The 12,968-nt window shown below is 39.8% G+C and overlaps 1 protein-coding gene across 2 annotated transcripts in view; it reads right to left on the reverse strand.

Annotated features, from left to right (window-relative positions):
• Positions 1-9,838, reverse strand: part of sncaip (synuclein, alpha interacting protein) — a 21,614-nt gene extending 11,776 nt beyond the window's left edge. Inside the window, exons 1-7 of one of the 2 annotated variants that reach the window (XM_029439760.1) lie at positions 9,716-9,838; positions 5,395-5,482; positions 2,711-2,783; positions 2,022-2,578; positions 1,261-1,429; positions 629-912; positions 294-473 (exon numbers count right to left, since the gene is read on the reverse strand). In XM_029439760.1, the coding sequence (XP_029295620.1) occupies positions 294-473; positions 629-912; positions 1,261-1,429; positions 2,022-2,578; positions 2,711-2,783; positions 5,395-5,451 (1,320 nt within the window). In that variant the 5' untranslated portion in view covers positions 5,452-5,482; positions 9,716-9,838. Of the gene's footprint in view, positions 1-293; positions 474-628; positions 913-1,260; positions 1,430-2,021; positions 2,579-2,710; positions 2,784-5,394; positions 5,618-9,715 lie in introns of those variants that run through there. The other variant, XM_029439761.1, reaches the window with a different exon arrangement.
• Between the last annotated feature and the right edge of the window lie 3,130 nt (positions 9,839-12,968).

A 12,968-nucleotide genomic window follows, 5' to 3' on the forward strand; every position in this document is an offset into this window, starting at 1 on the left:
CAATCCTGAGACTAAAGGTAACATGTATTTGTGTTAAAGTTACACAAATAAACACTTTTTACAAAAAAGTGTTTCTAAATTCTCAATGACTTTAAGAATAACAAAAAAATTTCAAAGTTTAAAACAACAAAGAAATGCTGCACTCACTCACTCACACACACACACACACACACACACACACACACACACACACACACACACACACACACACACACACACACACACACACACACACACACACACACACACACACACACACACACACACACACACACACACACACACACACTGACCTTGACTCCCAGACCAGCGGGGGTGAGCTGCTGGTTGTTGCGCTCGTTGAGGCTGTCCTCCCCCATCAGAGAGGTGAGGTGCTGCAGACAGTCAGCGTGACCCTGACAGGCAGAGATGTGCAGCAGGTTGTTCCTCTCCTCGTCTCTGATCAGCTCCAGGTTGTCTGCCGCCAGGTGAGGCTGCACGAGGAAGAGGAGGAAGCAGAAGAAATAAAAAGGTAGGAGAGGAAGAGGAAGAGGAGGAGGTGAGAAAAAGGTGGATTAAAAAGTGAGATGTGGCTTGTAAATGTAAGATCTCCCACCACTTACTCGTTTTAGTATAATCTCCCACTCACCAGCAAAGACATCTGTCCCTCTCTGACGATGTTGATGATGTTCTGGTTCTTCTTGGTCTCCTCGTCCACCTCCCCTCCTGCTCCTCCACCTCCTCCGAACCCCCTTGGCCCACCGCTGCCTCCACCTCCCCCTCCTGATCCAGGAGCCCAGGGCATGGAGGCGTCCTGCCTGCTCACACTACACCCTGGCATAGGGAACATCATCCCTGGGCCCCCGCCGGGAGACTCCACCCCCGGCCTCTGGCTCTGGGAGTCTGGGTAGACCCGCGCAGACAGCAGCTTATCTAGGAAGTCATTATTCAAACGTCAAGTAGGTCTGTCGATATTGGAAAAAACTGACATTGCAATATATGTTTTGCTGCGATATATATTTGGTTTTGTCTGCTACACTTTAAAGTGAAATGCATCGATCCGGTGCACTTTGGGAACTAAATTAAGAGGCTAGATAAACTATTTTGTGCTCTTGTAAATAATCGTCTCTGATAGTCCGAGTTAAAGCAACAGACCCCACCCGTTGAAAAGTGAAAGTTATATCTGTTCATTATGTGGAGGGCCTACCTAGACTGGAGGTCATTAACGGGAAACACTGTATTAGTCTTGGAAAATGAGAAAGGTTACCAGTATTTGTGTACCTGCATCAGAGAAAGAAGAGAGGGAGGAGGAGCAGCTGAGGAGTCCGGAGGAGAGCAGCTCTGAATGGTGGCCTCCTCCAGCCGGGGGGCGGTGGAGGTGGTGGAGGTCTGGATCCATCGACTTGGACTTCCTCAGGTCAGACCACTTCACCGGAGACAGAACACAATACTGCAGAAAGCACATGAAAATGACATTACAGTTGATTAAATAACTCATTGATAAATATCATATTTATTGATGTTAATCAAATGACTTTAAAGAGGCCCTGTGGAGTTTCCTTGTAAACAAACAGAAGTTATGTTCACATTCGGTGATATAAAACCTTTTTATCTTTTTATTATTTAGTTCTGACAAACGTGCATTTCCTTCCTTTTAAATCCAGCATCGTTAACATGCATTATTACAAGCTGACAGACTTCCTCTTCCCGGCCTGCTGGTGCATTGATGCGTTTTTTGCCGTTTCTTCAAATTCAAGGGCCCAACAGGGCAGTTAGGGACGCAGAGGGCAGGTGGCACATGAAACAATGACACAACTGCAGGAGCCACACGCAGGCAGCAGAACAGCCTATCTAGTAAATATCAAAAGAACTTCAATTTCCATTCTTGCACAAACTATATCAATTCAAGCACTTTCAATGATCCATCTCTATTTATTCAAAACTTTCAAGGCCTTGATTTCCCCCCCTCAAATTCACAAACTTTGAAGAATTTCAGGACCCGTGGGAATCATGAAAAGTATGAAAGTTTAGTTTAGAAGTACCGGAGTCTGTGAGCTGCTGCTGCTGCCCAGGCTCAGAGGCTCGTTGTGGGGTAATGTGGAGGTCTTCAGGCCTCCTCCCCGGGTCCTCTCCAGGGTGCCTCCAGCCAGGTTGCTCCCCGTCACCGAGCGCTTGTCGTGGGGGACGCGAGGCAGCGTGGACATCTGCTGACTGGACTTGATATAAGGCACGTCCAGGATCTCGTCCATGTCCAGATCGTAGTGCTCCAGCTCCCCGAACAGAGCCTGGGTATTGTTCCCTCCAACCACACCGACACCGACACTGCTGGCCAGGTCCTTCCCTCCCGGCCCGTCAGTGGAGGTGGAGGCTTCAGTCGGTTTGTCAGAGCTGGGGTTATCCTTACTGGCCTCCCCCGTCTCCCCCAGCCCCTGGACCTGGACTTTCCCATCGGAGTCAGAGTCGCTGGTCTCTGGTTGGTGCTTGAGAGGGGAGACCCTCTTCACCGGCCGGAACTTACTGTGGACCTCAGCGAGCCCTGTGGGTTTGATTCCCCCGCCACTGAGGGAGGAAACGCTGCGACTCCAGTTGATTGCTGGCGCTAAAGGAGGAGACATGATAAGAGATCAGTTTAAATAATGTTGTTGATGTTCAAGGAGATTCTATTAGAGCTTATTAGATGTCAGATGAGAGGCGACACAAACTAAGCTGTACTTTTATAATATTTAGCTACCTGGTCTCTCCTCGGCCTGGCCATCACTCCTCCTGGACAACTCTGGGATGCTCTTCAGAGACGTCACAGAATACTGCAGCATCAGAAAGAAAGACAAAAAGAAAGTTGGTAGTTCTGCAGCTGTGTAAAGCGGTTATATTTAGATATTACCGTAGTTAATGGCAGTAGCTGTTGTGCTGCTCTAAGTACAGACAGATTGTAACATGAAGCAGTTCGGCAGATGTAAGTTACTGCTGTGGATCTAAACACTCAGCTGCCAGCTTTATACAGCGAGCTTAAACTAATGCAATCCCTCTAAAGCCTCCCTTCATGAAGTTATAATGTTCCTTTTATGTTCAAACTGTTTTAGAGTGGTGTTGATTCAACATCATCAACTGTTTCTATTCAGTCCTCACTGATTCAAATAGGGTGGACAAAATATTAGAATTAACAGTTCCAACAAAAACAGAAAATTATAATAATAATAACAATAATAATATTAATAAACTGTATCTGTACAGAAGATTCAATACAAGAAAGCACCACAAAGTGCTTTAAAATAATGGAAAATAGACATAAAGTGGACATAAAAACAGGGATAGAAAAAACAGATGAAGATGAAAAATTATGAAAAAACACTTAAATAAATAATAATATAAGAAAATAAACAAGATGAAATGGAATACACAGAATGCATAACATAAGATGAACATAACACTCATACAGAATAATAATAATAATAATAATAATAATAATAATAATAATAATAATAATAATAATAATATTAAAATGAATACCCACATTACATTATGATTACATAATGCTGCTGCCAGGTTTCCATTCTCTTCTACTTTTTCCTTTTCTACATCAGTGTTGCGATTTGAGTTTTTTAAGACAGAAACTTAGAAAGCATTTCAAGTGCACTCTCTACCAGTTGGTATATAAACACAACAGAACCTATTTTTCCCGACGGACACACTCACCACTGCTCTTGATTACACAGAAATCCATTGCAGGAGTGCTGTATTACACTGCATTAACTAGGTGTACCTAATAAACTGGACAGGACTGGATTTATATTTGGGTTTGTAGCATGGACCTTGTATGTGGAACCAGGGAGGAGGCGCCCCCATGCGTAAAGACGAGGTTATATTGTTTGTTAGATAAATGGCTAAGTGTAGGAAGTTGTATGTTGTACAGTGGTGGCACCAGGTAGATGTGAGGCTGCTGCAGGTGCATAGTGTGTCCTCGTAGAGACTCTAAATCAGTGGTCTTCACTATTTTTTACGTGAGAGCCACATTGAGAGGACAAAGTCAATAGGAGAGCCACTTTTACCTCAAAGTATGAAAAGCTACATCCAGTCATAAAAAGCACGTCTGCTTATTAATCTGTCATCTCACCCAGAACATACAATATGTAATGCAGCCAACCAACGCATTCAATAAAAGCAGGATTATCTGATACTGGGATGATGTTGTCAAACTCTGCAAACAATATTTCTGCTGAAGCCACAAAGCAGTGTTTCACAATCTGAGTCTGAGAAGGTTTTTTGCCCGAGTCAAAATCCATGTGATCTCAAAAGATGTCTCAGTTAATCGTTCAGCGGTGTTAGTTGTCCTGTGTACGAGCCTTTGTTGTCCAGAAAGAGAAGAAGAAAGCTGCTCTATTTTATTTACTAATTTCTCTTCCAGGTGCGTAATGTTCATTGAATTTTGGATGCATAGTTTATAAATGCAGCTCCAAATGACTTCTCTTGAAACCAGAGCGGGTTTGTTTGCATATTAAGCACGAAGGGTTCGACTCGTGGAGGACAAATACACATTCCTGTCCACTTGTCTTGAAATGTCCTATGCTCGTCTTGTATGGCTCGTGCCTTTCTTTTTTAACGGAGCAGCTGTTGTCTGTCCACAAACCACATCTCCAGCATCTTCCGCTCGACTCCGTTGTGGTTTGATGCTCCAAAGACAAATCTTAATTTTCCTCGTTTGTCACACTTTGTTTCTGTCTAACTGGTGTGCAACTTTTTAATAAGAAATCAATCCATTTGACGTCTGTAGAAAGACGCGCTAACTAGCATGAAATGGTGAAACGAGTCGACCGGAGCCAAACTAACTATATGAAGTATGAAGTGCCAGGTTGGTCGTAGTATCCTCCAATTTAAATATTCAAATTGAGCGATATAAATGATTTTTTAACAAATGTCCATATTCATAAGCATGCTTATGTTAACATATTTTTAATGAGTTTAAGTTTATTTATTTCTATACTAGCCCACCATGTATCTACCCGTCCAAGAGCACATTCACCATTGTAGTGCTGATAGACCGCCAGAACTGGCAGCTCCGCAGTGAGTCAGTGTCGGCCGAGCAAGTTTAAATATCTTGTTTCTATATTTGCATCTTTTATCAATTATTTGTATTATTTGTAGGCTAATAGAGCAGACACTGTGTTTTAATGGGTTGTATGTAATAGCCCTGCTTGTTGTTATGAAATATCTGTATTGACTGCATAATCATATCTATCACCTCTTTATTTAGCCCACTGTCACGCGAGCCACCAATTAAAGCTTGGCGAGCCGCGCAATGAGTAACACCGCTCTAAACTAAGGAAGCTCCCACACTGACACACAGGATCAAGCTATAGAGCAATGTTAAGAGGACTCGCTGGGAGGTCGCTGTTGTTAGCTTGTTAGCATCATACTGACCACCGAATCATCAGAGAAGTCGATCTCATCCAGGTCCAGGTATTCAGGAGCCTCCATCTTCACACCTCATCATCAGCCTCACCACCAGCTGCACACAGAAATACACATGTCATACTATAACACTGTTATGAGACACTGTGGCAACAATTTACATGACAAACACTAATAATAAATGATGTTCGTCAGGGAGCTTTTTTATTATGACTTTCTTTTTTTCTCTGTAAGTGCCTGACCTTGACCTAACCACTGAATCACTAAAGCTATAAGACCTTTTGTTTTGTATCTAGCAGCATCATTTCCATAAATAAAGAACAACACTTAGAAATGTTGCATTGATATGATCAGCTGGAATAAAACACAGGAAGTAGCTGCAGGAAGCGGAGAACAGTCCTGCGTGTGTTAACGTTTCTTTTCCTAACTGAGATGACAAACTGTTGCCCAGTGAATGAAGAGGAAACTGTGGAAATAACAAATCACACTTCTATTCTAAAGGAGGATTTACTGATAAAAGGCTGAAAGTAAAACGTGACGTTTGATTTAAAAATGAAATCCTTTTCTGCTCAGTAATCGTCTTTGTGCGGGTCGTTTAAACTGTCAACTTTACAAACGGCCTGAGCTGTTGAGATCAAAGACAACAAACAGCCGGATAATCAGGACTAATCAGAGAGCAGCGTGACTCGCAGCGCACACAGATTTAAAGAAGCCGCACGCAACCTGGACCAAGAGAAAGAACAGACTCTGCTCAATGTGTCAGATAATTCACAGAGAACAGTCGATCACTTGAGAGAAATGTATGATGATCGCATTATTGTTTCAGTTGTTTAATTCAGCAGAAATGTAAAAACAATAACTGGATATCTTTGAGTTTTGGACCATTCGTTTGACAAAACAACACATTTATTTTCTGAAAAAAAGAATCCACAGATTAATGGATGGCAGCCCTAAGAGGATCACAAGAGCCGGCTCTGACTGCAACCTCCATCAGGTGGTGTACCTACAACACGATCCAGATGTGTTCTTGCTTAGTTTACAGCTACGGGAACCGTTTAGTTACTTTGGTTCTGTTCTCTGGAACAAAATGCTGAGATCACTAATGAAGGCCGTTCACAATCACAAATAGCATCACGCTGCTGCAGTTACTTGCTTTTATCCGCACGGTTTACTGGTTATTTTTCAGCCTGTGTTGTAAAGTGTTTCTGTTCTTTTCACCACTTCCTGCACGTTAATTCAATTCTAAAGAGGGTTCTTTAACTTTTGAAATAAGCAAACTTCCATTTACGGTCACAGCATGTTTAGAAAGCTACACATTGTGGAGCTTTCATGTAAGAATGGAGTTGTTTTCAGACTGTGTGGGAGCGCCCACAGAACTAAACTGGTCAAAATGAAACCTCTGATTGTAGCTTTGAGAAACAGTCGAGCCCAACATCCTTGATAACAACAGTTTAGGCATGAAAGCCGACATCAAAAATAAGACTGAATCAAGAAAGAAAGAAGAAGAAGGAGGACGTTGGCTTTTCTGTGTTTATGTGAACAGCTGACTGGTCTGAATCATTCCAGGCAGCAAGACACGAAAACAGTCAGAGAGATGAAACATTGTTTTGGAGCAAAGTCAAGAAACAAGGACGGGAGTATTCAGAAGGAATTTCAAAGACATTCTGCTTCTCGTTCTATAAAAGGGAAACTAAAGGAACATTCCTTCACATTTCCCTCAGAGGTCAGGGGTTACTGAGAGCAAAGTGAATCTTCCAACAACTCCTGCTCTGATACGTGTTTTAAAAGAAGAAATGTAAAGGAATTATTGTTAGCAGCAGTTAGTGTTGGAGCTCTTTACTGAGCAACAACCTCAGGATGCAGTGACTGCACGCTGAAGTAGGGCTGCCAGGTTTGAACTGTAACTCCACTGTGAGACTCGCTTCTTAGCTCACAAGATGAAACATGTAACTCAGACTTGCCCTGGACAGAGATAACTGATATCCATCTTCTAATTGAGGGTACGGTTTAAAAACAAGCCTATTTTCCATCATGTCTGCTTCTCTAAAAGGGTCCCTTCACTTCACCTAATCTACAGCACAGTTCTTTACCTCTCGTGGTTTCTCTCCATCAAGATAGTTTTGGTTTTATTTGTCCCGGTTTTACAATATCTGTCTATGAGATGACGGTGTACACTACATTTGAGTGGAGGTGAATATCATTTAGTTTACGACAATAAAACATGTTATTAAGAAAAATTAAACGGCCACACAACTCAACGGTTTCCATCAGGACCATTTCTGAGACAGGAAGTATCGTTTCAATGAGAACCTTTTTACAGTGAAGTCTGTGGATCGTCCAGAGTAACAGGGTTTCTGGTTCCTACTGTTGAATATTTTTCTAATGTTTTCAAAGCTGTGAGCAGCACACACTTTCCATTCACCTCCATTCACCGGAGACTGAGCCCAAAGCTATCTGCATGAAGAGATACCACTGCACCACAGGCTACAGATGTTAAAACTAAATCAATTAGAATGTTTTTGTCTAAACGAGCTGGATTTCAGAGGTCGTTTCGGAGATTGTTGTTGGAAAATAAACCAGGTTGTCATCAAAAAGGACTCTAATGATATTATCGTGACACTACAAATCAGTTATAAGCCTTGTGATTTTTGTAATAGTGATGGTTTTGTTTTCAAATGCGTTAAAATAAAGTATTTGACGGCTTTGTTTAATACTCCATTGGTCAAATCCGGCGTTCTACAGTCTTTACTGTGGTCTTTATAGCAGACCGTTGCTATGGACACCGTTCTGATCATAGACTCTGGAGGAGGTAATAAAATCATTTTTAAATCAATACAATAATTTTTTTATCCATATTTTCTGTCAAATGATTGATTGATTTAATAAGTAGCTATATAATAAGTAGCTATATAATAAGTAGCTATATAATAAGCGCGGTGGGGGTAATGATTCGCTGCACATAAATCACAATATAGCAGGGACTTTACACAAACACCAGCACACAGAAAAATAACCACTGGACTCGTGCATTGCAAAAAGATTGATAAATACTAGAATGGCATTAAATAAACTAACAAAATAACCCTTTGAAGAGAATTTGAAAACGTTTCTTTCTTCTTCTTCTTCTTCTTCTTCTTCTAGGCTTTCTCCACGACCTCATCTATACTGTCACTCTCACCGTCAGCCGGCTGGAGGCTGTGACACGGAGACCTGATTACAGGCATTAAGACCTGCAGACTGGACGGTGGCCAGTTTAATCTCATTAGTGTTGCTCGCAGGGCGGTGGGTTAACTCACACTTTTCACTGTCAGTTGAGCCTATTTGAATCCATATTTACAAGTGAAACTGGCATTAAGGATATCACGTCACATTTCTTTTGCACAAGCATAAAGAGACCTGATGAGAGAGGGCTGGGCGAGAATTCAAATTGTTTTAGTAGTATTTTTAATAAGCAGAGTGCAAGATATCAACTTCATAAAAATGACACTTTCCCTATAACTTAAAACATTACCGAGGTTTCACTTCACACTGTAAATGCCATAATTTGAGTTTTATCATTTTACTAAACTGTGTCGTCCAAATGTATATTTCAAAACAAAATGAAGGTTATGTAAGGTTAATTCACTGCCTTCAACAGTCAGGTTGAAGACTGTATATGTGTGCAACATGTATACATGTGCTATAGCATGATATCAATCAATGTCAGAAAGAATATTTGTATTAAATGTATGTACAGATTCAGGATGCTTTATTAATGATGGCAGTTCATAAGCATCACAACCTTAAAGTGTATTAACTTTTATATATTAACTTTTATTTTGTTGAATATCTACTTATAATTTCTGCTTTAATGACACGGATGTGAAGACCATTACATTTTGTGAAAGAACAATACAATCAGGCTGATGAAAGTGGAATAAAATAACATTTAGGAACAACATGTGTGCGATTCTTCATTCTCCATTTGTCACTGATTAAAAAGAATACTTGATATTATGTTAGTTACTAGATAATACTTAGTATCAAAGACACTTAGAGGAGCTAATAAAGCCAATGTCTGTTTGACAAGAGAAAGTGAGTTGAGGTAGTGTGTCCTCTCTTTAGTCTGAACAGCTCATTTAATCCGCTGATACCTGCTCGTGAAGCAGCAGGATGCTAATTAGCTAGCTCGCTAATCAGCATCCAGAGAAGCTAATGTGGAAGCTAACTGACTAGCCGTGCAGGCAGTTGAAAAATTAGGTCAAAACAGAAAGCTCAGGTAAAAACGACCCCGGCCCCGGAATAAAGAGCTGTTTTCTCCCGGTTAACGGACAGTTTTGAAATACGTTACCTTATGGAAGTCAGGCAGCCAAGGAGAAAGGGCTAGCTTGATGGGGGTGATACAGCTAGCTGGGTCGCTAGCAGGACTGATCCTTAGATCCAGCTGTTTTTTTTCCCCTTCTGTCGCCTCGCTGTCTTGAAAAGCACAAAGACTTTGACATATGGGCAGAACAGAGAAGAGGAAACGGGACGAGGGCTCACTCTGAACACATTTCTGAGCACCATAGAAGTGTTAGGAAGAAAGGAAGAACTACACTTTTACCTTTACACTTGCGAATAGGTTTATGTGTATTATGGGTTATATAGCTCTACAGTTTATGTGCACGTGCAGTATGGTAGATTAGCAGTGGAAGAAGTACTCAGATCCTCAATGTAGGTAAGAGTAGAAATACAACAGTCTAAACATACTGTCACAAGAAAAAGTCCTGTATTTAAAATGTTACTTAAGTAAAAGTACACTAATATTATGAGCAAAATGTCTCAAAGTTTTAAGACAAAAAAACTGATGAATGAATTAATCTAAAAGTTATATTTTATAATCAATTATACAATTGATTATAAAAGATGATAGCACAAACTAGTACAAATTACAATCTTTAATAATAATAACATGCTCTTACATGTATGATAAGTCAATACAAATTGATATGAAGTCAAAATTATGTTTTTATTAAATGAGCCACATTTTGAATCAATTTCATAATTTTGATTTGAGTATTTCTATTTCGTCATTTAACTCGATAATATGGATTAATAAATTAATCGTAATATAAAACACATATTTCTTAAAGCAATCTTAAAAATAACCTCCTTAACTTGAAATACACTTCGACTCAACTAATATATTAAGCAGTTTGTGTTTATTGTTTTATGGATAATGTTATTCAGTTGGTGTTATATGATTGAAGATGATTGATTTTATCAAATATATCGTATTGTTGCCAATGTGAACTGTGATGAACAAATGGCAAACTTTTTTAGATCCTGGAATACACTGGAGTGTGCAACACATTATTGGCCTATAATTAAAAAGCATTAGAATAATCTGTGTATCACAATGTTCATATATTTAAGTAAACATAAAACAGCATAAATGTCTTTATTATATGAGTATGTATCAGTGTGAACTTAATTAGGCTTTTTTGATAATATAGTCATACATTATCCTATTTTATTATATGTATTCCAGTTCTGTTGACTCTAAGGCTGCAGTGTATGTCTGTGTCACGCCCACTGTCTCAGACTGAAAGCTTTTCCTTTTTAGTTCCGGCTGATTCATCGAGTCGATAGACGATCTTTGCAGATGGCAGCCGCTCAGACGTGGAAGTGGAACCATTACATCGGTCCGTTATCCTTAGAATAAAAACTACAATAAAACTTCTGTACAGAAGAGAGTTTATTGCTATACTTTATTTATATGCATTTATATTATAACATGCATGTATCCTGAGATGAATGGAATTGCAATCATAATGTTTTATTTTGCTCTAAATTATTATTTATATCTTTACTTTGAGCCACTATAATTATGTTTTAGGCTGTTAACATCTGGCCAGGACCACAAAAATGCTGAGAATGATATAAAAATCGCTGATATATTTATATTCCTAAAATAATTGTAATATATTAAAATTAAAATGACTAGCTCTTATAATTACTTGTAGAGCACTTTAAAAAACAACTCTGTGTTTATTTTGTTATAGAAAAATGTTATTGTTAATCCTAATTATAGTTGCTTTATGTATGATATTCTATTAATTTGACTGTTTTGATATCTAAACCTTTCATCCTCCAAAATCAGACATTTGACGTCATGCATTCAGCCACATAAAGTTTGGTCTGTCCGGGAGAAAAACACAGGAGCTTCACCACAGACGAGTCTATAAATGTCCTGTGTTTCCATAATAACAGCCTGTGGACCTCTGCTGTGGTCCACTGTGCTTTAACGTGCACCAGCTCAGTTTGACGTCATCAGCGCCATCTAGTGGCACACTCTGAAACTCTCCCTGGATGAAACCATACAGTCTGTTTTAAACTGGCTCATTAAAGGAAGGAGAGCTGGGACTAGTTTCCTGAAAAGTTAAAGCTGATTTGTATTTTTTTAATTTCACTGTATTAGTTAAATATTCTCTGACTGTTATGTTATGAAATATATTTTCATTATTCTGCTTTAGTCCAATTTGGGGCAGTAGCTCATTTAAACAGTAATTGTGGGCAAGAGAAATGTTCTAAAAAGTAAATTTTCCATCATGAACTATGCAGTGTGTACGTTATCCTTTTAGTTCTAGCATCATGTTTAACAAAAGAAAAATCATATTTTCATAATCATAACATCAAATAATTCCTCATGATGGAGGGCAGCAGCACCAGTGAAACAGATGTATTTACACTGTGGTAGAACTGTGTCGGGCTGTACCAGTCTTTGGGTTTTATTTTAGTGATGACAAGACACTTTCACTTAGATTCTGTATTATGGGAAGGATCCACTTCTTCTGCAAATTCCCTTGTTTGCAGAAAGTCCTTTAGTGCATCTTTAGTTTGTTGCTTTCTATACTTTAACATTTGCCTCTAAAGACCTGCTGACCGGAGATAAAGTAGCTCCACAGTGTTAATCTTGTAAATGGTTTCCACCTTCGTCTTCTTTGAGTTTCCTAATTTAAGCTGTTTACTGAACTTCCATCTGATCCTCTGGTTCTTCTTGACATGGAGCCGTTTGATCCTGTTGGGAATTGCAATTCATATCATCTTGCTCCAGCTCTTCTTCCATCTTTGGTATTTTGAAATGTTTCTCTGTCTGCACACAGTCTTTTACCTCACACTTCCTCTTCTTGTCTGACTGTTGCCGATCCACATGGGGCATTTTCTTTTGAATATGTTTTTTGTTTACTGCTTTCTTGATTACTCTTTGAGGTTTACTGTCGACCTCCATCGGCTGCTCCTGCAGTCGGTCCTGACACTGAACTCCTCTCCCCTTGGTAGATTCTTTTACCTGCTCTCTGATTTCTTCCTGCTGCGGTCCTTCTTGTCCGATCCCTTTAGAATTATTTTGAATGTTATCGATGTCAGCTCCTTTGTCAGTCTCCAGCCCCTCTTTCTGTCTTTCTTTACTCTCTACCTTCCCCCTCTTGTTGGATTGCTCTTTGCTTTCTTCTTGATTTCTCAGAGATGTGTCCTCCTTATGCAGATCTTGGTCTTGTGCTTCTGCTTTTTCTTGATGGATGTTGAGGTTTGGCTTCTCTGTAACTTCCATTCTGACTGATGGA

This window comes from Cottoperca gobio, chromosome 9, assembly GCF_900634415.1.
Source record: "Cottoperca gobio chromosome 9, fCotGob3.1, whole genome shotgun sequence".
Taxonomy (NCBI): domain Eukaryota; kingdom Metazoa; phylum Chordata; class Actinopteri; order Perciformes; family Bovichtidae; genus Cottoperca; species Cottoperca gobio.